Raw genomic sequence first — 26,900 nt, forward strand, 5'->3', positions numbered from 1 at the left:
TAAATAAAAAAGTAAAAAGTGTATCAGACTATACGGAAAACAGTGAAGAAGTCTAATAAACATATACTTTTTTTTTTTTTTTGAGAGGGAGTTTCGCTCTTGTTGCCCAGGCTGGAGTGCAATGGCGCGATCTCAGCTCACCACAACCTCCGCCTCCCGATTTCAAGCGATTCTCCTGCCTCAGCCTCCCAAGTAGCTGGGATTACTGGCACGCACCACCACACCTGGCTAATTTTTTGTTATTTTTAGTATAGATGGGGTTTTACCATGGCCAGGCTGGTCTTGAACTCCTGACCTCAGGTGATTTGCCTGCCTCGGTCTCCCAGAGTGCTGGTATTACAGGTGTGAGCCACCGCGCCCAGCTGATGTATAATTATTGTTCCAGAGGAAAGGAAAGAGAAGGAATAGAACAGAAGTAATATTTGAAGAGTGGCTGGGCGCGGTGGCTCAAGCCTGTAATCCCAGCACTTTGGGAGGCCGAGACGGGCGGATCACGAGGTCAGGAGATCGAGATCATCCTGGCCTACACAGTGAAACCCTGTCTCTACTAAAAAATACAAAAAACTAGCCGGGCGAGGTAGCGGGCACCTGTAGTCTTAGCTACTCGGGAGGCTGAGGCAGGAGAATGGTGTGAACCCGGGAGGCGGAGCTTGCAGTGAGCTGAGATCCGGTCACTGCACTCTAGCCTGGGCGACAGAGCGAGACTCCGTCTCAAAAAAATAAATAAATAAAATTGAAGAGTGAATAATGGTTGAAAATTTCCCCAAAGTGAGGATGGCCAACAAGCCACAGATGTGAGAAGTACTTTCCTCCTCCTTACAAAAGAAACTAGTTTTGATAACGGCCTTTAATAATCATAACCTTTGCTGTAGAAGGATATGACCCACACAAGTACTGTCACGCTGGCCTTCTCTGTTTCAAAACTTTTAGAGACTTAATAAAGTATAGGGATATATATTCAGACCGACAAATCTCTTACTACACTTTAAAATATTCAAAATGGTTTAAAGCTGGTTTTACATGGTTTTAGAGCAAAGGAAGAGACTTTCCAAAGGTTTTCCTTGGTTTGGTTAATAATTTTGTGAATAAGCCTGAATGGAAATGGAAATGACTTGTCTGGAGTTTCATAACCTTCTGAAAAATCTAAATAGAGTTCGAAGTGGGTGACCTTTTCTCCTCTCAAAAGAAAATCACGATATCCCAAAGAAATATACAAATGAGCCAACCTGGAATGTAAGGGAGCGTTCTATGTGCCAACAATGAGGTGTTAATAAATCTTAGAAGCTGTTCCTCTACTTAATGCACAATATGAATGAACGAGTATTACAGAGCACAGCACACAGGAACAGGCAAACACCCAGCTGTAAACTCTTGCTTAGTTCCCCAGCCTGCCTGAGGGCTGGATGAGGTTCCTCCATTGAGTGCGTGGGAAGAGGTGAACGCAGTCATTTCTGAGCAGACGTGTGAGTGTAATTTTGCCTATTTCCAAAAAAAAAAATTAATGATTTAGATTGAAAAGTTTAGATGGCATAACTGCTAAATTTAATAGCATCCCTGTTTTGATTCAAGACTAATAATCAAATAGCTAAACATAAAATGAGAAAACTCAAGAATTTCTAGGAAGAAGCCAGGCACGGTGGCTCACACCTACAATCCCAGCACTTTCGGAGGCTGAGGCGGGCAGATCACCTGAGGACAGGAGTTAAAGACCAGCCTGGCCAACATGGTAAAACCCAGTCTCTACTAAAAATACACAAATTAGCCAGGCAAGGTGGCACGCGCCTGGAGTCCCAGCTACTTGCGAGGATGAGGCAGGAGAATCGCTTGAACCCAGGAGGTGGAGGCTGCAGTGAGCTGAGACTGTACCACTGCACTCCAGCCTGGGCAACGGAGTGAGACTCCATCTCAAAACAAAAACAAAAACAAAAACAAAAACAAAGAATTTCTAGGAAGAAAATTAAAAAAAAAAAAAACAACTTCTAATAAACTTCTAATGTTTTAGATTTGCTGCTCTTTAAAAAAAAAAAAAAAAAATCTCAGCTTTCTCATTTTCAGTCCAAGGGACACATTTGGTGGCAGCAAGAGAAACTTTACTCAATGGCTGTTTTTTTGAAAGATCTTTTCCATGTCACAAGATGTGTATTTAAAGAACCAGATCCTGGACTTGAAGAGGAAAGTATCAAGGATTCCTTTTCTTCCCCCTTTTCTTTATTCTTTCTTTCTTTTTTTTTTTTTTTTTTTTGGAGATGGAATCTTGCTCTGTTGCCAGGCTGGAGTGCAGGGGCGCGATCTCAGCTCACTGCAACCTCCGCCTCCCAGGTTCAAACAATTCTCCTGCCTCAGCCTCCCGAGTAGCTGGGACTACAGGCATGCACCACCACGCCCAGCTAATTTTTGTATTTTTAGTCGAGACAGGGTTTCACCACGTTGGTCAGGATTATTCCGATCTCTTGACCTCGTGATCCACCCACCCCGGCCTTCCAAAGTGCTGGGATTACAGGTGTGAGCCACCGCGCCCAGCTTTTTTTTTTTTTTTGAGACAGAATCTCACTTTGTAGCCCAGGCTGGAGTACAGTGACAGGATTATGGCTCACTGCAGCCTTGACCTCCCCAGTTCAAGTGATCTTCCTGCCTCAGCAGCCTTGTGAGTAGATGGGACTACAAGGGCACACCACCACACCTGGCTACTTTTTTTTATTTTTCTGTAGAGACAAGGTCTCCCTATGTTGCCCAGGCTGGTCTTGAACTCCTGGACTCAAGTGATCTGCTTGCCTAAACGTCCCAAAGTGCTGAGATTACAGGTATAAGCCACTGCGCCCAGCTTTTTTCCCTGTTCTTGTAAGACCAGATTTGCCTTATGTGAGATAGCTACATTGAAAGAAGTTATGCAACTGTCCTTAGTTTTATGTTAAAATACTCCATGAAATGGGTACACTGGCTTGTGCCTGTAATCCCAGCACTTTGGGAGGCCAAGGCGGGCAGATCACTTGAGGTCAGGAGTCTGAGACCAGCCTGGCCACCATGGCGAAACCCTGTCTCTATTGAAAAAAAAAAAAAAATACAAAAATAAGCCAGGTGTGGTGGTGTGCACCTGTAAGCCCAGCTACTCGAGAGGCTGAGGCACAAGAATCGCTTGAACTCAGGAGGTAGAGGTTGCAGTGAGCTGAGATCACACCACTGCACTGCAGCCTGGATGACAGGGCGAGACTCTGTCGTAAAAAAAAAAATAGAAGAGACAATACACAGAATGGGAGAAATGATCTGCAAACGATCTAAAATGATCTGCAAACTATCTATGTAACAAGGGATTAATAACCAGAATATATAAGGATCTCAAACAACTCAATAGGAAAAAAATCTAATAATCCAATTAAAACATGGCAAAATATCTGAACAGACATCTCTCAAAAGAAGACATATAAATGGCAAACAGTATGTGAAAAGATGCTCAACATCACTGATCATCGGAGAAATGCAAATCAAAACTACAATGAGATATCATCTCACACCAGTTAAAATGGCTGTTATCCAAAAGACAGGCAATAACGAATGCTGGCAAGGATGTAGAGAAAAGGGAACCCTCATACACTGTTGGCAGGAATGTAAATTAGTACAGCCACCACGGAGCAGAACTATCGTATGATCCAGCAACCCCACTGCTAGGTATATACCCCAAAGAAAAGAAACCAGTATAGCGAACAGATATCTGCACTCCCATATTTATTGCAGTATTATTCTCAATAGGCAAGGTATTCTGATCCCTGGTAGGATGAGGATATAGACTTCAGGGTGACCGAAGAATCAGAATAAATGTTGATACAAGATGGGATCACCTCCTCCAGCTGGATCAAAGAAAGTGGTATTGAGGTTACGGTCTGTTAATAGTAATGGGGATGCCAGCGGCTAGGACTGGTAGAGAGAGGAGGAGTAGAACTGCTGTAATTTCTGGAAGCAAAGTAAATGTTCATCAGCAGACAAATGGAAAAGAAAATATGGTGCATATACACAATGGAGTACTATTCATCCATAAAAAAGAATGCAATCCTATCATTTACAACAACATGGAAGGAACTAGAGGAAATTTTGTTAAGTGAAACAAGCCAGGCACAGAAAAATAAACTTTGCATGTTCTCACTCATCTGTGGGAGCTAAAAATTTAAAAAATTGAACTCATGAAGAGAGCAGAATGATGGTTACCAGAGGGTGGGAAGCATAGTAGGGTAGGGCAGGGGGAGCCAGAAGTGGGGATGGTTAATGGGTAGAAAAATATAGTTAGGGCCGGGCACGGTGGCTCAAGCCTGTAATCCCAGCACTTTGGGAGGCCGAGACGGGCGGATCACGAGGTCAGGAGATCGAGATCATCCTGGTTAACACGGTGAAACCCCGTCTCTACTAAAAATACAAAAAAACTAGCAGGGCGAGGTGGCGGGCGCCTGTAGTCCCAGCTACTTGGGAGGCTGAGGCAGGAGAATGGCGTAAACCTGGGAGGCAGAGCTTGCAGTGAGCTGAGATCCGGCCACTGCACTCCAGCCTGGGTGACAGAGCGAGACTCCGTCTCAAAAAAAAAAAAAAAAAAGAAAAGAAAAATATAGTTAGGCAGAATAAATAAGAGCCAGTATTTGACAGCACAACAGGGTGATTACAGTAAACAATAATTCATTGTACATTTAAAAACAACTGAAAGGGTATGATTAGAATGTTTATAACAGAAAAAACTGATAAATGCTTGAGGTGATGGATACCCAGTTTGCCCTAATGTGATTATTACTCATTATACACCTGTATCAAAATATCTCTTGTACCCCATAAATATATATACCTACTAGTTACCCATAAATTTCTTTTTAAAAAAATGGAAACAGTAAAACAAAAAAACAAAACAAAACAAAAAAAAGTCTTAAATGCTTGCTGAAGCTATACCTCAGGGAAAAATTAGCAGTGAGTTAAATTAATGGCTGTGAATGGTAGACTATAAAATAAGAAGCTTGACAACGGGATAAAAACAAAACACAAAAATCAAATAAACAAAAATGGAAAAAAATTCCAGTACCTTGAAACAAACTTTATGAAAGTTCTTTTTAATTAATATAACCATAGAAAGAAGTTCTGCCAGGAATGCTGGCTCACTCCTGTAACCCCACCACTTTGGGAGGTCGAGGTAGGTAGATCACCTGAGGTCAGGAGTTCGAGACCAACCTGGCCAACATGGTGAAACTCTGTCTCTACTAAAAATACAAAAATTAGCCAAATGTGGTGGCACACACCTGCTATCCCAGCTACTCAGGAGGCTGAGGCAGGAGAATCATTTGAATCCAGGAGGAGAAGGTTGCAGTGAGCTGAGATCGTGCCACCACACTCCTAGCCTGGATGACAGAGAGAGACTCCGTCTCCGTCTCCAAAAAAAAAAAAAAGAGCAAGACTCTGTCTCCAAAAAAAAAGAAAGGAAAGAAAAAAGTTCAGGTAATGTTCTAATGAAGATGAATCCCTGGAGAAATTAGACTATGTAGTTTAATAATTTGGATTTATAAATATCTATGTGTGTTTTCCTGACTCTATCATAGTATAAATATTAATTTTTTTTTTTTTTTTGAGACAGAGTCTCGCTTTGTTGCCCAGGCTGGAGTGCAGTGGCACGATCTCGGCTCACTGCAAGCTCCGCCTCCCGGGTTCATGCCATTCTCCTACCTCAGCCTCCCGAGTAGCTGGGACTACAGGCGCCCGCTACCACACCCGGCTAATTTTTTTTGTATTTTTAGTAGAGACGGGGTTTCACTGTGTTAGTCAGGATGGTCTCGATCTCCTGACCTCGTGATCCGCCTGCCTCGGCCTCCCAAAGTGCTGGGATTACAGGCGTGAGCCACCGTGCACAGCCATAAATATTAATTTTTAACATACTATTCTAACTTAAATAAGCCTTGGGTTTATTTTCTCATGGAAAGCTTAATTAAACTTCCTAAATTACATAACTATTTATATGGATTATAGGAGTTGTCATTGTTTCCACAAAATATTTAAAATTATTAAAATGTAAAAATTACATCAAATCAAATGAATGAAAACAACTGATGCTCTTAAAAAAAGTTTGCTCTCATGCTCTTATGAACTTTTATTTTTTCTTTTTTGAGAGATGGTCTCCCTTTTCCAGGCAGGTTGGAGTGCAGTGGCACAATCTTGGCTCAATACAACCTCAACCTCTTGGGTTTGAACAATTCTCCCACCTCCACCTCCCAAGTAGCTGGGACTACAGGTGCTTGTTACCACGCCTGGCTAATTTTTTGCATTTTTTGCAGAGATGGGGTTTTGCCATGTTGCCCACGCTGGTCCCAAACTCCTATGTTCAAGCAATCTGCCCGCTTCAGCCTCCCAAAGTGATGGGAATTCAGGTACGAGTCACTGCACCCGGGTGCACTTTCTATAATAATAAGGATCACAAGAACTGAGTCTACAGCCTGGTGATATGGGGAGACCCATCTCTAAAAAAAAAACCTCGAAAATCAGCCAGGCATTGTGGTTTGCACCTGTAGTCCCAGCTACTCCGGAGGCTGACATGGGAAGATCGTTTGAGCCCAGGAGGTCAAGCCTGCAGTGAGCTGTGATTGTACCATTGCATTCCAGCCTGGGTAACAGCGCAAGATCTTATCTCAAAAAAAAAAAAGAACAATAACTTAGCTATTCCATTACAGTATCAAGGTAAATATGTTTAATATTTCTCTAACAAACTCTTAATATAAACTTTTGTTTCTGTGTTATAATATAAACTTAAATTGTAATTTCAAAATATTTAGATTAATTTTAAGACCTTGAACTGATATTAATAACCTTTGAATATATAAATAATGTCTAGGCATAATTTTATATATATACATATATATATATATATATATATTTTTTTTTTAAGAGATAGGGTCTCACTCTGTCACCTAAACTGGCATGCAGTGGTTTGATCACAGCTCATTGCAGCCTCGAACTCCTGGGCTCAAGCAATCCTCCCGCCTTAGCCTACTGAGTAGCTGGGATGACAGGTGCATGCCACCAGCCCGGCTATTTTTTTATTTTTTAGAAACAGGGTCTCACTATGTTGTCTAGGCTCATTTTAAACTCCAGGCCTGAAGGAATCCTCCCACCTCAGCCTCTCAAGGTGCTAAGATTACAGGCATGAGCCACCACACCTAGCCAAGAATACCTTTTGAAAACTGAGTCATGAAACATAATTTTTACACACACACCCTTGCTCCTTGATACTATTTATTTATTTACTTGAGATAGGGTCTCACTCTGTCACCCAGGTTGGAGTGCAGTGGTGTGATCACAGCTCACTGCAGCCTCAACCTCCTCGGCTCCAACAATCCTCCTACCTCAGCCTTCTGGGTGGCTGAGACTACTGGTATGCACCATCACACCAAGCTAATTTGTTTATTTTTTGTAGAGATGGGGTTTCACTATGTTGGCCGGGCTGGTCTCCAACTCCTGGGCTCAAGTGATCCTCCCTCCTCAGACTCCCAAAGTGCTGAGATTACATGCATGAGCCACCATGCCCAGTCTTGATTCTTTATTGATTGTCCAGTTAATAGGGTGAAAGGATTTACAAATACCTTTTGATCACAATGGTATACATGCTTACTTCTGCTGCCTTAAAAATGTCAAATATTATCTATGATTGTATGAGGATGTGTTTGCAAGATAATATGTGTATTTCTTGCCTTATCAAGGAGAAAAATAGGATATTTTTGCCTTATATATTACGTGTTGACAGAGTTGGCCAAATGTTATGGATTTTCTTATAAAACAAAAATGACTTGTGGAAAAGATTTTTGTGCAAAACATTATATGGGTAGTACACAAAAGGAATAAAACTAAAATGCCAGCCTGGGCAACATAGCAAGACCCCACCTCTACAAAAAATAAAATAATATGACATGGTAGCATACACCTGTAGTCCTAGAGGCTGAGGTGGGAGGATCACTTGAGCCCAGCAGTTCAAGGCTGCAGTGAGCTGTGATCATGCCACTTGTAGTGCAGCCTGGGTGACACAGTGAGACCCTGTCTCTAAAAAAGAAAAACAAAATCTAAAATGTAGGTTTTCTTTCCATTTAAATAGCAACTGATCTCTGAGCACATCATTTGTTTAAAACAGTAAAAACTTAGTCTATATCTACAGAGCAGAGGTTCACCAAAATACTGTTACTTTTTGTGTTTTTCATAAAGCTCCTGAATTATTTGCCTAAATCTCGTTTTTTAAAAATGCTACCATTCTTAATAATTTTTATCACTTACTGCTGTATTTAACTTTAGTTTCACTATATATCAAGACTGTAATCATTTCTTATCTTTATTTTATTTATTCGGGTTTTTTTATTTTTTATTTTTATTTATTTATTTATTTTTATTTATTTATTTATTTTATTTTTTTTGAGAAAGAGTTTAGCTCTTGTTGCCCAGACTGGAGTGCATGTAGCATGATCTCAGCTCACTGCAACCTCCACCTCCTAGGTTCAAGCAATTCTCCTGCCTCAACCTCCCGAGTAGCTGGGATTACAGGCATGCGCCACCACACCCAGCTATGTATTTTTAGTAGAGATGGAGTTACACCATGTTGGCCAGGCCGGTCACAAACTCCTGACCTCAGGTGATCCACCCGCCTTGGCCTCCCACAGCGTTGGGATTACAGGCGTGAGCCACTGCGCCAGCCATTTCTTATCTTTAGACCCTTATATGACAACTCTTTGTTGCCAAATTCAGGTCCTGTGTTCAAAATAATAAAATGGTCAAGATGTCTTTTCAGCTTAAACTACTTTTGGGTTTCCCATATGGCCACATGGTAAACTATAATTCGCCCCTCAACTTATAAAAGGAATATACTCAAAATAATTAGGTATGCTTGTCATTCTCCAGATTTCTAACGAGCTCCACACCGTGCATGCCGCCCTATTATCAAACCCACAGTGTGTGGAAAGCTAGCAAAGAAAAGTTCAGCCTCCCCAGATTAATTATATACAAGTAAAATGTTGTTAATATGAATACATTCTAGCAACTGTTTACTTTTCAATTGGGATAGAAACACATTCACATTCATGTACAAAGATCAGCATATAACTGTTAGCAAGATTAATGCTTTTTTTAAGAAAAAAAGAAAGATTTTGTTTCTAGATTTAAATATGCTCACCAACTGGTGACAATTATACAATTTATGGGATTAATTAGAGGACCCTGGAGATTTGACAATGTCCTTACTATTCATAACATGCTCTTGCTCTCAAGGCAATCACTGACGCAGTCTTACAAAATGATTACACGTCATTTGGAAACAGAAGACTTCATTCTATTTCAATCTGATACAGGTAGTTATTACAAATTAACCGGAGCCATTGCATCCCCCCATGCACAGACAATTTCTCCTTTTCATTTACCCTTGCCAAAGGGTTCCTGCTACAAACTACAGAGCAGAAAAAAAGTCCTCTGAAGAAATATCAGGGGCTAGGTGTGGCTCACGCCTGTAATCCCAACACTTTGGGAGGCTGAAGCAGGAAGACTGCTTGAGCCCAGGAGTTCAAAACCAGCCTGGGCAACACAGTGAGACAAAATACATATTTTTTCTTTATATATAGATATAGATATACACATATCTACATACAGATGGAGAAAGAGAGGTATAAAGAAATATCACAAGAGCCTCGGTCAAAAATGAACCAGGTTTCCTTGAGTGTTGATACCCTAGGAAATAGACTCAAAGCTACATGTTTCTCATCAGAATGTACCAAGGGTGGCAGGGCATGGTGGCTCATTCCTGTAATCCCAGTACTCTGGGAGGCCGAGACAGGTAGATTGCTTGAGGTCAGGAGTTTGAGACCAGCCTGGCCAACATGGTGAAACTCCGTCTCTACTAAAAATACAAAAATTAGCCTGGCATGTTGGTGCGCCCTTGTAATCCCAGCTACTGAGGGAGGCTGAGACATGAGAATCGCTTGAACCTGGGAGGCAGAGGTTGCAGTGAGCCAAGATCACGCCACTGCAATCCAGCCTGGGCAACAAAGCAAGACTCTGTCTCAAAAAAAAAGAATGTACCAAGGGACTATGTCTGGATTTCCAGGACTCTCTTTGTCTAGAAGGCAGCAACTTTTGTGAAATAGGCTGCTGTTAACCCAAGATCAGGAAAAACAAAAAGATTATGTAAAATGATATGAACTCATTTAATTACAGTTAATGTTCTATTTCTAAGGGCCACATAAGAAAAATTCTTTTCTTTCTTCTTGATCTACCCCAACCTTCAACTCAATTGTTCTGTAGTTAAACAATTTACAAACTGAAGTGAAATACACATTTAGTGATAACCTTGCTCCAGCTGACCCCTTCGAATTTAGAAAATAAAAATACAATAAAAATAACTAATATTAATTATGAGCTAATAATTTTGTATTTTTACATCATATGGATAGTATACAAAAGGAATAAAACTAAAACACCAGCTTGGGCATTTGTCATATGCACCTAAGAATTGTCATATAAACCTAACAATGATTATGTAGAAAAATTACACATATTGATCCTTATCTACTGAAAAAATGGTTGAATGTTATGCAAAGTCCCTTTTATAAATTTCTTCACTTTTTATGATCATGCTGTTTACATACATTCAATAAAATTGTCTTGCTAGCACTGTGGGAGGCTGAGGCAGGTGGATCGTGAGGTTAAGAGATTGAGACCAACCTGGCCAACACGGTGAAACCACGTCTCTACTAAAAATATAAAAGTTAGCTGGGCGTGGTGCCATGTGGCATGCGCGGGAAAATCACTTGAACCTGGGAGGTGGAGGCTGCAGTGAGCCAAGATCGTGCCACTGCACTCCAGCCTGGGTGACAGAGCAAGATTCCATCTCAAAAAAAAAAAAAAATTGTCTTGCTTCCAGGATATAGTGGAATAAATCAAATACCATGCCAAAAATGTCATTTCATTAATAAGCTAAGCCTGCTGGTAAAGAACAGAGAAGGCTCTTTGTATGGGGAAACAATGTCTATAAAGTCCTCCCAGGAAACTTGCTGTTACCTGCTTTATTACCTATGAAACCCCAGCCTCACGGTTAGGAAAGATGTCACTGAGTATCAACAAACTTAGGCATCTCATAGAAAGAGGTAGAGTTGAACTGGATGGTTTCTGGTTTCCGAACTTGGGAGACAAGCTGATTGGGGTATGGGGACAGAAACCCAAATGCGGCCGGGCATGGTAGCTCCTGCCTGTAATCCCAGCACTTTGGGAGGCTGAGATGGGTGGATCACTTGAGGTTAGGAGTTCAAGACCATCCTGGCCAACATGGTTAAATCCCATCTGTACTAAAAATACAAAAATTAGCCGGGCATGATGGCGTGCATCTGTAATCCCAGCTACTCGGGAGGCTAAGGCAGAAGAACCAGGAGCGGACGTTGCAGTGAGCCGAGATCACACCACTGCACTTCCGCCTGGGTGACAAAGCAAGACTCAGTCTCAAAATAAAAATAAAAACGGAAAACCAAATGCAATATGAACAAACAAACAAAAAAGTCACATCTGGCACATTAAAAATAACTTAGAACCCTGAGGGATTTACAAACTTCAAGACAGGAGTTAACTTTTAACTTAGTGTATGACTGTAGTTTGCTAATCATATTACAAAGATGTCATATATGACTATATAAATACAACAAAGCATTAAGTAAATGACACTGAATCATAAAATTGCTAAACCAACTTCTGTGGTCAAACCCCTGCCCTTAGAGACCTGACCACAAGGAGGAACTACTGGAGCAAAGATGACTCTGCCCTGCCATCATTCTGACCAAGGGTGAACACCACATGCCACAGAGAGGAAAGGCAAACAAACAACGCTGTACCTTGTGATAAACCAAAAATAATCGGGTTACTGAAACACAAAAAATCTTGAGCATTTCCTGTAAGTTAGAGAATCACTAATAAAATGACTCTAGCCTGAAAACGTCAGAACTTTCTACATATGATAAGCATGTGAGGGAGCAGCTGTTTTTCCACCAGGAATAGACTAATTGTAAACTTTGCAACCTTAACAACTCTGTAGGCTTTTCTCCTTTGCTGAGATCTGTTATGCATACCTGACATCCTTGCAGTTTCTTTGCAAGGGAACCTCTTTCCCTTTCTTGAGGCAGAGTCTCGCTCGGTCGCCCAGGATGGAGTGCAGTGGCTCAATCTCGGCTCAGTGCAACCTCTGCCTCCCAGGTTCAAGCAATTCTTGTGTCTCAGCCTCCTGAGTAGCTGGAATTACAGGTGTGCGCCACCACACCCAGCTAATTTTTGTATTTTTAGTAGAGATCAGGTTTCACCAGGTTGGCCGGGCTGGTCTCGAACTCCTGACCTCAAGTGATCTGCCTGCCTTGGCCTCCCAAAGTGCTGGGATTACAGGTGTGAGCCACTGCACCCGGCCAACTTCTTTCCCTTTCTAAGTACTTTTATCTCTGACTTCCTTTCACATAGGGAAAGACGAAAACCTTCTGAACAAATTCTAAGAGACGTATCAGAGGAGATCCTATGGCATGTCACTCCGCCATCATAACGCAGCGTGGTTACGTTGAACAGCACCATGTTGGGTCTCGCTCTGTTGCATTGCGCTGGTCAACATAACCAAATTTATGTGTTCAATTGCCCAAGAAGCACATGCACCATGAAATACATACTATGCTAACACACTATAGCTTTCCTCCCAAGGTGGAATCACACATCCCTGATGCCACCCAAACACTGCTCCTCCAACTTCCCCATGGGCGCCACTGACCTTCACAGAATTGTCTTGACTGGAGGTAGCAAGAATGTGCTCGCTGTCTGGGTGCCAGTCCAGGCCATGGATTTTGGAGAGGTGGGCGGCTAGATATTCCACTGCTGTACTGGGTTTCTGCAACAGATCAGCACCGAATGTTATCGATTTAGAAAGAACTCATTGAGTGTCTACCACATAAAAGTCTGCTAGGTAGTGAGTGAGGATGCAAAAATACTACCAGATACTGTTTCTACCCTACACAGACTTTGTTTTGGTTAAGTCAAACAAAACACCATCACCAAAAGACTCATCCACCTCTCCTTCACATGCTCTGGAAATGCACCTGTGAGCCTCATTTCTTCCCACTTCAATGGAGGATACAAGGTAGTGGGTACTTTTCCCCCCGCTTTTTGTTTTATGAGACGAAGTCTTGCTCTGTGTGCAGTGGCACGATCACGGCACACTGCAGCCTCAACTTACTGGGCTCAAGCAGTCCTCCCGCCTCAGCCCTCCAAACAGCTGGGACTACAGGTGCATGCCACCTTGCCTGGCTAATTTTTTTGCATTTTTTGTAGAGATAGGGTTTTGCATGTTGTCCAGGCTGGTCTTGAACTCCCCGGCTCAAGCGACCCACCTGTTTTGGCCGCCCAAAGTCCTGGGATTACAGGCACGATCCACTGTGCCCAGCCTCACACTTTAATAGTGCAATCTGACAATTCCCACTTGCCTTCCCCATGATCACCCACGAAGAGGGACTGAGACATCCAGATGAACCCAGCTTCAACAAAAGGGTAAAACCACCATCTTAAAGTGATGGAGTGCTAAGATTCCGAAGGAGAATGAATGTACATCACAAAAGAAAACAATACACGATTAATAAGCATAGAAAAGGCCGGGCGCGGTGGCTCAAGCCTGTAATCCCAGCACTTTGGGAGGCCGAGACGGGCGGATCACGAGGTCAGGAGATCGAGACCATCCTGGCTAACACGGTGAAACCCCGTCTCTAATAAAAAATACAAAAAAAAAAACTAGCCGGGCGAGGTGGCGGGTGCCTGTAGTCCCAGCTACTCGGGAGGCTGAGGCAGGAGAATGGCGTGAACCCGGGAGGCGGAGCTTGCAGTGAGCCGAGATCTGGCCATTGCACTCCAGCCTGGGTGACACAGCAAGACTCCGTCTCAAAAAAAAAAAAAAAATAAGCATAGAAAATAAACAGGCCGGGGGCGGTGGCTCACGCCTGTAATCCCGGCACTTTGGGAGGCCAAGGCAGGTGGATCACCTGAGGTCAGGAGTTCGTGACCAGCCTGGCCAACATGGTGAAGCTGGTCTCGAACTCCTGGCCTTAAGCAATCTTCTTGCCATGGCCTCCCAAAGTGCTGGGATTATAGGTTTGAGCCACTTTTCCCACCCCAAAATTTTTCCTGTCTTAAGGGAATAATCCAAACTCACAAAAAGCTTTAGATACAAAAGAAGTTCATCTTGATGTTATCTGAAACACTAGAAAACCAGAAAAAACCTAAATGATCAACAAATGGGAAATAATGAAGCTGAATCAATATCCTACAGCTACGTGACACCATATGATGATACAATATGATGTGGCCACTGAAAGCTATACTTAGAGCTTATAGTACGAGGATAATGCATCTGTTGTAATGTTAAATGAAAAAAAGTGTACACAACTACATATACAGTATGACAAACTAAGTTAAAAAAAAAAAAAAAGCATAAAACAGAAAACACCAAAATGTTAGCATTTGTCTCTGGGTAGTAGGATTATGAATGATTTTTATTTTTTCATTTATATTTTCTACAAAGAGCTTGTATTACTTCTATAATTAGCATTAGTCTATGAGGTTAAGAGTGCAATCTCCAGGCTGGGTGCAGTGGCTCACACCTGTAATCCCAGCATTTTGGGAAGCCAAGGCAGAAGGATCACTTGAGACCAGAAGTCAAGACCAGCCTGGGCAACATAGTAAGATTCCCATCTACACAAAAAAAAGTTTTTTTTAATTACCTCATCATGGTGGTGCATACCCGCAGTCCCAGCTACTCAGGTGGGAGGATCATTTCAGCGCAGGAGTTTGAGGCTGCAGTGAGCTATGATTGTACAACTGTACTCCGACCTGGCAGACAGAGGGAGACTCTGTCTCAAAAACAAAAAAAGAGTGCAGTCTCTAGCACCAGCCTGCCTGGGTTCAAATTTTGGCAGCAAATTGTGCTTTGGTTTACACATCTGTAGAACAGGGATAACAATAGCACGTACTGGCCAGGCACAGTGGCTCACGCCTGTAATTCCAGCACTTTGGGAGGCGGAGACGGGTGGATCACCTGTGGCCGGGAGTCGAGACCAGCCTGACCAACACAGTGAAACCCTGTCTCTACTAAAAATACAAAAATTAGCCAGATTTGGTGGTGGACACCTGTGATCCCAGCTACTTGGGAGGCTGAGGCAGGAGAATTGCTTGAACCTGGGAGGTGGAGGTTGCAGTGAGCCAAGATCGTGCCATTGCACTCTAGCCTGGGCAACAGAGTGAGACTCTGTCTCCAAAAAAAAAAAAAAAAAAAAAAAAAACAACCTTTACTTTAAAGACTAATTATAAAGAGACATTAATCAATAAATGTAAAGCTCTTAAAATAATGCTTATGTACAATAAATGCTCAGTAAATGTTAGTATGTTAGTCATACATGAGTTTGGGTTAAAATTCACTGTCAGCGCTGACACTGAACTTTTCGAAGTCTGTAATGCTTGTTGCAATCAGTGCTACTTTGACACTACAAAGCACCAGAGAAGTGAAAATATAATCAACAAGTCCTACAACTCACCTGAGCAGAAGTCCTAAGTATCATTATTTTTAGTTTATTTATTTATTTATTTATTTTTGAGACAGAGGCTCACTCTGTCGCCCAGGTTGGAGTGCAGTTGCGTGATCTTGCCTCACTGCAACCTCCGCCTCCTGGGTTCAAGCGATTCTCCTGCCTCAGCCTCCCAAGTTGCTGGGACTATAGGCATGCAGCACCACCCCTAGCTAATTTTTGTATTTTTAGTAGAGACGGGGTTTCACCATGTTGGCCAGAAATGGTCGCGATCTCATGACCTCATGATCCACCCAACTAGGCCTCCCAAAGTGCTGGGATTACAGGTGTGAGCCACCGCCCCTGGCCCTAAGTATCATTATTAATTTAAAAAAAGAAAAAAAGCTAAAACCCTTTCAATAAAATAGATAAAAAGATTTGCTGAGGGAAATTAGTGTTATCAGTTACCTCCTTTCTAATCAGGAGACTAGAAAATGTTGTTCTAGTGACAAATTGAATAAAACCAATCACTAATTGAAGAAATAAAGAAGGCCAGGAGCAGTGGCTCATATCCGTAATCCCAGCACTTTGGGAGGCTGAAGTGGGAGGATCGCTTGACCCCAGGAATTCAAGACCAGCCTGGGCAACATAAGAAGACCTTGTCTCTACAAAAAAATATTTTTTAAAATTGGCTGGGTGTGGTGGCATGCACCTGTAGTCCCAGTTACTCAAGAGGCTGAGGCAGAAGAATAGCTTGAGCCCAAGAGGTCGAGGCTGCAGTGAGCTATAGTCACACCACTACTCTCCAGCCTGTGTGACAGAGTAAGGCTCCAACTCAAAAAAAAAGAGAGAAAGGGAAAATGGCCATACAGGAACAGAAGACAAAAACTAACATGTAGAAGATGCGGCTGGGCACAGTGGCTCATGCCTGTAATCCCAGCACTTTGGGAGGCCGAGGCAGGCAGATCACTTGAGGTCAGGAGTTTAAGACCATCCTGGCCAACATGGTGAAACCCCATCTGTACTAAAAAATACAAAAATTACCTGGGTGTGGTGGTGCGCGCCTATAGTCCCAGCTACTCGGGATGCTGAGGCAGGAGAATTGCTTGAACCCAGGAGGCAGAGGTTGCAGTGAGGGAAGGTCCCCACTGTACTCCAGCCCGGGCAACAGAGCCAGACTCCGTCTCAAGAAAAAATAAAAAAAGAAGATGCACCCGCCCAACCTCTACGAAATCACCTTCTCACTTAAGAGCTACCTAAGGCAGAGGGCTTCTGCCACATAAGGCTTCCCCAGCATGCCTGGAGCCTAATGCAGCAGACAGGATCTGCCACGCCTGATCTCTGCTCCACTTCCCGCTTCTCTTCCAAATGTATGAAGCGAGGGGAGCAGCCGGAAGATAAGACGGTGGAGACATCCCTGAACAAGCCATCCCCACAACGCCTGAGCATCTCTAGCCCCAGGTCTCACAGGCAGTGAGCAGGATTTACACCCAGGTCTCATGGCAGCGATGGCTCTGTTCATTATTACTCAACAGTCTGGCAGTCAATACGGGGGAGGCCTTTTCCCTGTGCCGTGACCCTCACTGAAGCCAACACAACCAACTTCAGTAGACTTTCCATTACAGTCACAGCCAAGGAGCCGGTGCTATTTCCATCCCTAGATGTCCAATGGGCTGCTGCAGTGAGAACGTATGATCGATATGCAGGCTACTTTGAGGCTGATGGGACATCTAGGCTTGTAAGGGGAAATTTAAGCATCATGAGTACCCTGCCTCGTTCATCGTTACTGGAAGTATTCAGGATGGCAGGCATCCGAGAACAAATACATTTCACTTTGCAAGCATGGGCAGGGATAAGACACCTGCTGACAATTTTAGAATAGTGTCTGGGGTCCACGGCTTAACCCCAGTGATACACACACTGTTAGTGTCTTTATTTTGGAGGAAACTGAGGTTAAGAGAAGTGACAGTGGCTGGCTTACCTGGTGTCATAATTAGGAGGTGGCAAAATGGGGCTGATTTTTTCAACCACTGTTGCTAATGTCTCACTTCCCTAGCTTCCTTCAACATTGGACGGAGACGCAAATATCATCTGGTACTACAAGCTTAAAATGAGCATTTACCATGCTGCCCAGGGTTCCCCGGACTCTCAAGACAAGCCCTGGCATTCATAAAGTCATCTTCACACCCTCTGGGAGGGATCAAAGACCAACAAGGGGGAAAAAAGAGATTACTCACCCTCTTATCCCATATCCGCACATCACCGTCATGGCTGGTGGCAAGGCAGTTAGCATTTTTTTTATTCCATTTGACCTGGGAGGCACCCGCTGCAAAGAAAAATCAGGGAAGAAAGCTGCTGCCCTCGGTGCCTTCGGAAGCAGAGCGGAGCACAGCCAGGGGAGCTGGATAATGAGTTCTGGCTGAATAAGCCCAGAACCCTTCAGGTTTCTATGACTACACCAACTCCACTATTCCAGATAAAATGAAGCCAAAAAATAAATGAATTAACACATGGGAACAGGATCATAGTCACCTAATTGAGGAAATCATCTCAGGGGAAAAATCTACAGGTTACTCTGAGCAGAATCAGCAGGAAAACGTAGTTTCTTACAGAGCAGTAGTTGAGCATGGCACTGCTGGCTGGTAATTGACTTGTCACACAACCTGACCATTTCTCATCCCCAAATGACACCTGCTTGCACTCCTAATCAGAACAGCCTCAGCTCTTATGCCTGCCCCTTCTTCTTTTTTTAATTGTTGAGCGATAGTCTTAGAAAAACACAGCCTTAGCTGAAGATCAACTACAGAATAAGCCCCAGTGGTGACCAGTTCTGCCCCAAGGGTTATATGCTCCCGTCACCCCATCTCCCCATGAGCTGCGTCAGCCATGGCCACTGGCACCACATTGATAAGGGAAAGGGAACACCCTCGGCAGTGTGTGACCTCAGTCCTTTTCCCTCTCCGCCAGTACAGAGTGTCATTGATACATTAGTGACAAAAGGGCTACTTAAGACAGGAGGCATAATGTGAGATGCCAGAAAGAGCTGAGACATGGAAAACTGGGACATAGTGGCACTTCTAGCTGAAAATAAAAAAAAATAAATCATTAATCAAGAACCAAACCAGAACCAAAGTGACAGCACTGCTTCCTGCCTCCTCCTGCCCTGGCTCACAGCACACATGACATTACTGCCGTGACACTGGTCCCTCTGCCTGGTGGTTATTACTGGGGAAACCCACAGTAGATCCACAGCTTTGGAGAGCTACTAGATCCAAGAAGTCCGGAGTAGGACAGAGCAATGACTCAGAACCTAACAGGACATACATTAGGCCCAGAACTTGGTCCTGTCCAAGGATATGCTGTGTTGGTTTTGATGAGGCTATTTGTCTGTCTTGTTCTTTCTTGAGACATAGGGTATCTTAAGTCATCTAAGAACAAATGGAGACCAGTGAAGATGAAGCAAGAAAGAGTGTCAGGAGGTGGTTTCTTTGCAAGGAAGGATATCAGCTGGAGGAGAAAGTGAGTGAGAAGAACTTGCTCTACCTCCTCTTGACAGAGTTACTTAAGAGTCCAAGAGAACACACCTTTCTCGGTGAGAAGCCATCAGAACTCAAGGGCTCACAAAGGACTCTGGGAAGCCCCCCAGTGCAATCTGCTTTATCAAGATCATGTATACCAGGGGCCAGGCATAGTGGCTCATGCCTGTAATCCCAGCACTTTGGAAAGCCGCAGCGGGTGGATCACCTGAGGTCAGGAGTTCGCGACCAGCCTGGCAAACATGGCAAAACCGTGTCTCTACTAAAAATAAAAAAATTAGCCAGGCGTGGTGGCGTACACCTGTAATCCCAGCTACTTGGGAGACCAAGGCAGAAGAATCACTTAAACCCATGAGGGAGAGATTGCAGTGAACCAAGATTGCACCACTGCACTCCGGCCTGGGCAACAGAGCAAGAGTCTGTCTTAAAAAAAAAAAAAAAAAAAAAATCATTACACCAGGGTCAGATGGACGTCCCGGGCTATGAAAGCTCTCAGACACAGAGAACACTCTGGAATACTTACAACGTGATCCCCTATCCCAAAGGGCATGAATAATGTGCCCCCTTAGAGATGGGGACCATGGGCTCTGGGGAGCAGGCAGTACCTGAGGCTGCACCACTCGGGGGATGTTAGGTCCAGCAGCTTATCAAGGTCCACAAGCCTCTCACTTGCCTCTTTTCCCCCACGGTAGCTCTGCCACCACTGAGAAACCTCACTGAGTACAAAGGAAAGAAGTCTCCTACTTCCCATTTTTTTAGAAAGATCTATAACAGAAAAAAAAGCAATGAGAACAAGCAGGCTAAAAAAAGAACCACTTTCAGCTGGGCACGGCAGCTCATGCCATAATCCCAGCACTTTGGGAGGCCGAGGCAGGTGGGCCATGAGGTCAGGAATTAGAGACCAGCCTGGCCCATATGGTGAAACTCCGTCTCTACTAAAAATAGAAAAATTAGCTGGGTGTGGTGGTCCATGCCTGTAGTCCCAGCTGCTTGGGAGGTTGAGGCAGGAGAATTGCTTGAACCCAGGAGGTGGAGGTTGCGGTGAGCCAAGATCGCATCACTGCACTACAGCCTGGACAACAGAGCAAGACTCCGTCTCAAAAAAAAAAGAGCCACTTTCCTTTTTAGGGTTTCCCTAAAACCAATCTAACTCAGAAATCTATAAATGTGACCGGGCGCAGTGGCTCACGCCTGTAACCCCAGCACTTTGGGAGGCTGAGATGGGCGAGTCACATGGTCAGGAGATTGAAACCATACTGGCTAACATGGTGAAATCCCGTCTCTACGAAAAATACAAAAAATTAGCCGGGCGTGGTGGCAGGCGCCTGTAGTCACAGCTACTCAGGAGGCTGAGGCAGGAGAATGGCGAGAACCCGGGAGGGAGAGCTTGCAGTGAGCCGAGATTGCACCACTGCACTCCAGCCTGGGCAACAGAGCAAAGTTCTATCTCAAAAAAAAAAAAAAAAAAAGAAACCTATAAATGTAAGTAACAAAGTCAGGAGAACCTGATTGAGGCATCTGTAGACCATCTATATTTCTACTCAGTTATACGCCCTCTCCGGCCAGTCTGTGTCTCAGATCATAAGTACCTAAAGCAGGTGGGGGGCAGGGGGTAGAGCAGTAGAACTGTTAAGCACTTAGCACAGAAGCACAGGTGTTTGATTCACATATCCATGCAACAAATGCTTAGTCCCCCTTATCCACAGTTCTACCTTCTACAGTGCCAGTCACCCCCGATACAGTACAAGGAGATATTCTGAGAGAGAGAGAGACAGACCACATTCACATAACCTTTATTGTGGTACAGTGTTATAACTATTCTATTTTATTATTATTAGTTGTTGTTGTTAATCACTTACTGTGCCTAATTTATAAATTAAATCTTATCCAAGTTATGTATGTACAGAAAAAAACATAGTATATTTGGTTCAGTATTATCTGTGGTTTCAGGCATCCAGTGGGGGTCTTGGACTGTGTCCTCTGAGAATAAGGGGGGGGATTACTGTATTACTATATTAAGTATCTCCGTGGATCAGTCACAAATGCCTGTAGTGCACAAATACATACACTAGTCTACAGAACTGAATAAGAAGGAAATGGTTTCTGCCTGGGCGCGGTGACTTGCGCCTACAATCCCAACACTTTAGGAGGCCGAGGCAGGCACATCACTTGAGGTCAGGAGTTCGAGACCAGCCTGGCCAACATGGTAAAACCCTGTCTGTCTCTACTACAAATACAAAAATTAGCTGGGTGTGGTGGTACGTGCCTGTAATCCCAGCTACTCGGGAGGCTGAGATGGGAGAAACGCTTGAACAACAGGAGGTGGAGGTTGCAGTGAGCTGAGATTCCGCCACTGCACTCTAACCTGGGTGACAGAGTGAGGATCTGTCTCAAAAAAGAAAAAAAAAAAGAAAAAAAAGAAAAAAAGAAAAGAAAAGAGGTTTCTAACTTCACAAATCATATCACCCAGCTGCTAATACAATCATGATGCTACAGGCCTTTACATAAAAAGGCGTGGGGGTACAGAGGGAAAAAGAACCATGTACAGTAACCATTTCAGAGCAAACACCAAATGTGTGTTCCAATGCACCAAGGAGAGGCAAAGGGACAGAATTTAAGAGACAGATAATACATGCTTTTATAAAGGATGCCAAAATATTGACAATTTAGCTTTATCTCTGTGAATAAGTTATACCAGTTCTATTCCACATTCTACTCTTAGGAAGTGCTGGGAATATTCCCTAGTAGCCCCAGTTGAGAATTCCAGAAAAGGTCAGTTCCAACTAAGCAATGAAAACAGGTAGATCAGAATGTAACTACAAAGGCTTGGTTCATCCATGTTAAACAACACCATGGGCCAGGCACAGTGGCTCAAGCCTGTAATCCCAGCACTTCGGGAAGCCAAGGCGGGTGGATCACCTGAGGTCAGGAGTTCGAGACCAGCCTGACCAACAAGGAGAAACCCCATCTTTATTAAAAATACAAAATTAGCTAGGCATGGTGGCACATGCCTATAATCCCGCCATTGCACTATAGCCTGGGCAACAAGAGCAAAACTCTGTCTCAAAAAAACAAAAACAAAACAAAAAAAAAACACCATGCAGATACAGTCAGTGTAATCTAATTGTGGAGAAACCACAGGATGAACCATTGCTTTAATAAACTACAGGAAAAGAAAAACAAAAATCCAAAAAGGAGGAGAGAGACTTAAAAAGATGAGAAATATGTCAACCACTTACAAGTATAGACTTTATGTAAATTCTTATTCAAACCATTTTTCAAACAATTTGTAACTAAAAAGGAGAGAGAGACTATTGGGGAAATTTGAATGCTGCTTAGATACTTGATGATATTAAAGAGTTACTGTTAATATTTTCAGGTATTTTTAAGTATGGTACTGGGATTCTTCTTTTGTAAAAATATACACTGAAATACTTGTTGAAGAAATGATACAATACTTAGCTTCAAAATAATCGCAAGGGGGCCGGGCATGGTGGCTCACACCCATAATCCCAGTACTTGGGAGGCCGAGGCAGGAAGATCACTTGAGGTTAGGAGTTCAAGACCAGCCTGGCCAATATGGTGAAACCTGTCTCTACTAAAAATACAAAAATCACCCAGGTGTGGTGGCAGGCGCCTGTAATCCCAGTTGTTTGGGAGGCTGAGGCAGGAGAATTGCTTGAACCTGAGAAGCAGAGGATACAGTGAGCCGAGGTTGCACTACTGCACTTCAGCCTGGGCAATAAGAGCGAGACTCTGTCTCAGAAAAGAAAAAAAAATCACAAGGGGAATGAAGGTGGAGGTGAAATAGTGGGTGGAGGAAAAGATGAAATAAAATTGGATGTATGATGACAAGTGTTGAAGCTGACAATGAACACAGGCAGTTCATTTTCTTCTCCCTATTTTTACAGAATGTTTGAAATTTTCCACTACAAAAAGGTTAAAACAAATCAACTTGGCTCTTGTCCTTGGACTCTGAAATGAGGTCCTGCTCCACACCCAACAGTCCTAACCGTGGCTTCTGGGAGCAGCCTAAAGTGAGCCTCTTGCAACAACATGGGACTCACGATTCCACTCGGCCATGGCGCAGCCCAGGGAGAGGCAGTCAGAGAGGAAGACGGAAAGGAATAGGAAGGAACAGGAAAGAAGTGGAAGGAAGAAAATGAAGACAAACCGAGGTGCCGGGGCGAGGTGGGAGAAGCATACACTCACCAACAGCAGATAGTGCAACAGTAGGTTTCCTTGTGTCTCTGAAATATGAAAATAAAAAATCAAATCCCCAATTTATATGCCACCACCCACCTGGTATTTTTCACCCTTTGTACACAATTCTTCGCTTTCCTTTTAGCCGGAACTTGGAGTAGGTAGATCCGCTGTGAGGGCCTTAAAAAGAGGTGTAAAGAGAGACCTGCTGGCCAGGCGCGGTGGCTCATGCCAGCACTTCGGGAGGCTGAGGTGGGTGGATCACCTGAGGTCAGAGTTCAAAACCAGCCTGACCAACATGGTGAAACCCTGTCTCTACTAAAAATACAAAAATTAGCCAGGTGTGGCAGGCACCTAAAATCCCAGCTACTCGGGAGGCCGAAGCAGGAGAATTGTTTGAACCCGGGAGGCAGAGGTTGCAGTGAGCCAAGATCGCGCCATTGCACTCCAGCCAGGAAGATAAGAGCAAAACTCTGTCTAAAAAAAAAGAAAAGAAAAGAAAAGAAAAGAAAAGAAAAGAAAGAAAGAAAGAGAAAGAAAAAAGCAAGAAAACAAATTATAGGCCATGTACAATGGCTCACACCTGTAATCCCAACACTTTGGGAGACCAAGGTGGAAGGACTGCTTGAGGCCAGGAGTTTGAGATCAGCCTGACAACACAGCAAGACTCTGTCTCTACAAAAAAAACCTAAAAAATAAAAATTAGGCCAGGCGCGGTGGCTCATGCCTGTAATCCTAGCACTTTGGGAGGCTGAGGCAGGCGGATCACGAGGTCAGGTGATTGAGACCATCCTGGCTAACACAGTGAAACCCCGTCTCTACTAAAAACATACAAAAAAATTAGCCGGGCGTGGTGGCCGGCACCTGTAGTCCCAGCTACTTGGGAGGCTGAGGCAGGAGAATGGTGTGAACCCGGGAGGCAGAGCAGGCAGTGAGCCGAGATCGCGCCACTGCACTCCAGCCTGGGTGACAGAGCGAGACTCCATCTCAAAATAAATAAATAAATAAATAAATAAATATTGGCTGGGCATGGTGCCAAGTGCCTGTGGTCCCAGGTACTCAAGAGGCTGAAGTGAGAAGAACACTTGAGCCCAGGGTTTCAAGACTGTACTGAGCTAAGATGACACCACAGTGCTCCAGCCTGGGTGACAGAGTGAGACCATGTCTCCAAAAAAAAAAAAGAAAGAAAGAAAGAAAGAAGAAAGGAAAGAAAGAGAGGAAGGAAGGAAAGACAGGAGGGAAGGGGGTAAGGATGAAAATGAGGGAAGGAAGGAGGGAGGGAGGAAGAGAAGGAAGGAGGGAGGGAGGGTGGGACGGAAGGAAGGAAGGAAGGAAGGAAGGACGGAAGGAAGGAAGGAAGGAAGGAAGGAAGGAAGGAAGGAAGGAAGGAAGGAAGTCTAACTAAGGAGAGTTCTCCTTAAGGTCTTACCTAGAGAGGTCCTAGCTCTCTTCTCCATCCCCCTACAACTGTGTCTTTCACTCCCAAATAATACATTTGCACTCAAATCCTTGCCTCGAGGTATTGAGGGGAAACCAAACTAAGACACTTGATCTCTAAAACAAAGGTCCCAAATCACCCCCAACCAAGTGGTTATACCTCCTAATTGTTCTTACTTGATATCCCAAATGTAGATGTAGGTGTCCACAGAGCTGGTAACCAGGAGGTCAGGCTCAAACACTGCCCAGTCCAAGTCGCTGGGACACAAAGAATAAACAGAACAAGGAAAAGAAAAAAATTTCAGAGTCCAGGTCCGAAGCACTAGCACATCGAGTCTCCAGTGGCTTCAGAATGTCATTGTTAATGGGCTTCTTAATGTGGTTTAGACTGAGAATCTCCAAAGTTCCTTGGTAATGAACATGAGTTTGGAAAGAACCTGTCAGGTCCTTCGCCCTGTAGTTGCCAGCTATACTATCATCTGCTCCCAGAAAAGAAATGCAGTGCTTCAACTTAAAACATTCTCTCAGGGCTGAGCCTGGTGGCTCATGACTGTAATCCCAGCACTTTGGGAGTCCAAGGTGGGCTATCACTTGAGGTCAGGACTTCAAGACCAGCCTGGCCAATATGGTGAAACCCCATCTCTACTAATAATACAAAAATTAGCCAGGTGTGGTGGCACACACCTGTAATCCCAGCTAGTCGGGAGGCTGAGGCAGGAGAATCGTTAGAACCTGGGAGGCAGATGTTGCAGTGAGCTGAAATTGCACCACTGTACTCCAGCCTGGGTAACAAGAGTGAAACTCCATCTCAAAACAAACAAACAAACAATAACCTTTCTCTCTCTAAATAAACAGAAAAAACGAAGGAAAAACACACAAAGTAATCTTTGCATTATCATTTTCTAAATCAAATTCCACCACAGGCACCTTGGGTAAACTCAACATCCTTAAGCAGCGGCAAACCGTCACACCGCCATGCAGCACCCAGAGACGGCCAGAGGCCTGTGGTGGTCCCTACCCGTGCTCTGCTTCCTAAACAGGCAGTGAATCCACAGAACATTCCACCCGACCCAGGTGTCTCACCTTTCCCAGCACTTCCAGGTCAGCTTAGCCCAGAAATAGTGACCCAGGGAAAGAGTGGATCAAGGAAGACTCAAAACCAACTGGAAGCCTTGACTGGGAGGCGGCTGTGCCCTTGGGTTATGAACTGTGATGCAGGAGCTCTGTTACCACTGCCACCAGAGAGAGAGCCAAGGGCCACTCCCTGACATCTCCATGTCCTCCCAGGCACCACTGACCATGAACTGGGGGATTCTGCTGCATAATCCCTCCTCTCCTATGACAAAAATCAGTTCTAGGCCAGGCATGGTGGTTCACGCCTATAATCCCAACACTTTGGGAGGCCAAGGCAGGTGGGTCACTTCAGGTCAGGAGTTCAAGACGAGCCTGGCCAACGTGGTAAGACCCTGTCTCTACTAAAAAAAAAAATACAAAAATTAGCCGGGCATGGTGGAGCACACCTGTAATCCCAGCTACTCGGAAGGCTGAGGCAGGAGAATCGCTTGAACCCGGGAAGCAGTGGTTGCAGTGAGCCAAGATGGCACCATTGCACTCCAGCCTGGGCGACAGAGTGAAACTTCGTCTCAAAAAAAAAAAAAAAGGCCGGGCGCGGTGGCTCAAGCCTGTAATCCCAGCACTTTGGGAGGCCAAGACAGGCGGATCACGAGGTCAGGAGATCGAGACCATCCTGGCTAACACGGTGAAACCCCGTCTCTACTAAAAAATACAAAAAACTAGCCAGGCGAGGTGGCGGGCGCCTGTAGTCCCAGCTACTCGGGAGGCTGAGGCAGGACAATGACATAAACCCGGGAGGCAGAGCTTGCAGTGAGCTGAGATCCGGCCACTGCACTCCAGCCTGGGCAACAGAGCGAGACTCCGCCTCAAAAAAAAAAAAAAAAAAGAAAAAAAAAAATCAGCTCTAATCCTTTACCATGGACTGGACTATATCTGTCCGGGATGTGGTCTGGGATGGGGGTCAACAGCTACGCGATGGTGCTTTCTAAATGCCGGCTGCTCCTCACTGTGTTCTTCACCATCATCTTAGCGAATGCTAATAACCCGCTGACCACCCGAGGCCTGTGTAACACAGACGGTCAAGCCATGCAAGGAGGATGGC

The 26,900-nt window shown here is 44.2% G+C and overlaps 1 protein-coding gene across 8 annotated transcripts in view; it reads right to left on the bottom strand.

The window, feature by feature from the left end:
• LOC105491538 (WD repeat domain 59) overlaps window positions 1-26,900 on the bottom strand; it is a 116,411-nt gene that overhangs the window by 51,640 nt on the left and 37,871 nt on the right. For 5 of the 8 annotated variants that reach the window (XM_071084951.1, XM_071084949.1, XM_071084950.1 and 2 more), the window contains exons 5-8: window positions 24,902-24,982; window positions 23,297-23,334; window positions 17,786-17,874; window positions 12,773-12,889 (exon numbers count right to left, since the gene is read on the bottom strand). In XM_071084951.1, the coding sequence (XP_070941052.1) occupies window positions 12,773-12,889; window positions 17,786-17,874; window positions 23,297-23,334; window positions 24,902-24,982 (325 nt within the window). Of the gene's footprint in view, window positions 1-12,772; window positions 12,890-14,768; window positions 15,131-17,785; window positions 17,875-23,296; window positions 23,335-24,901; window positions 24,983-26,900 lie in introns of those variants that run through there. The other 3 variants (XM_071084955.1, XM_071084953.1, XM_071084957.1) reach the window with 2 other exon arrangements.

The sequence above is a fragment of the Macaca nemestrina genome, chromosome 18 (assembly GCF_043159975.1).
Source record: "Macaca nemestrina isolate mMacNem1 chromosome 18, mMacNem.hap1, whole genome shotgun sequence".
NCBI lineage: Eukaryota > Metazoa > Chordata > Mammalia > Primates > Cercopithecidae > Macaca > Macaca nemestrina.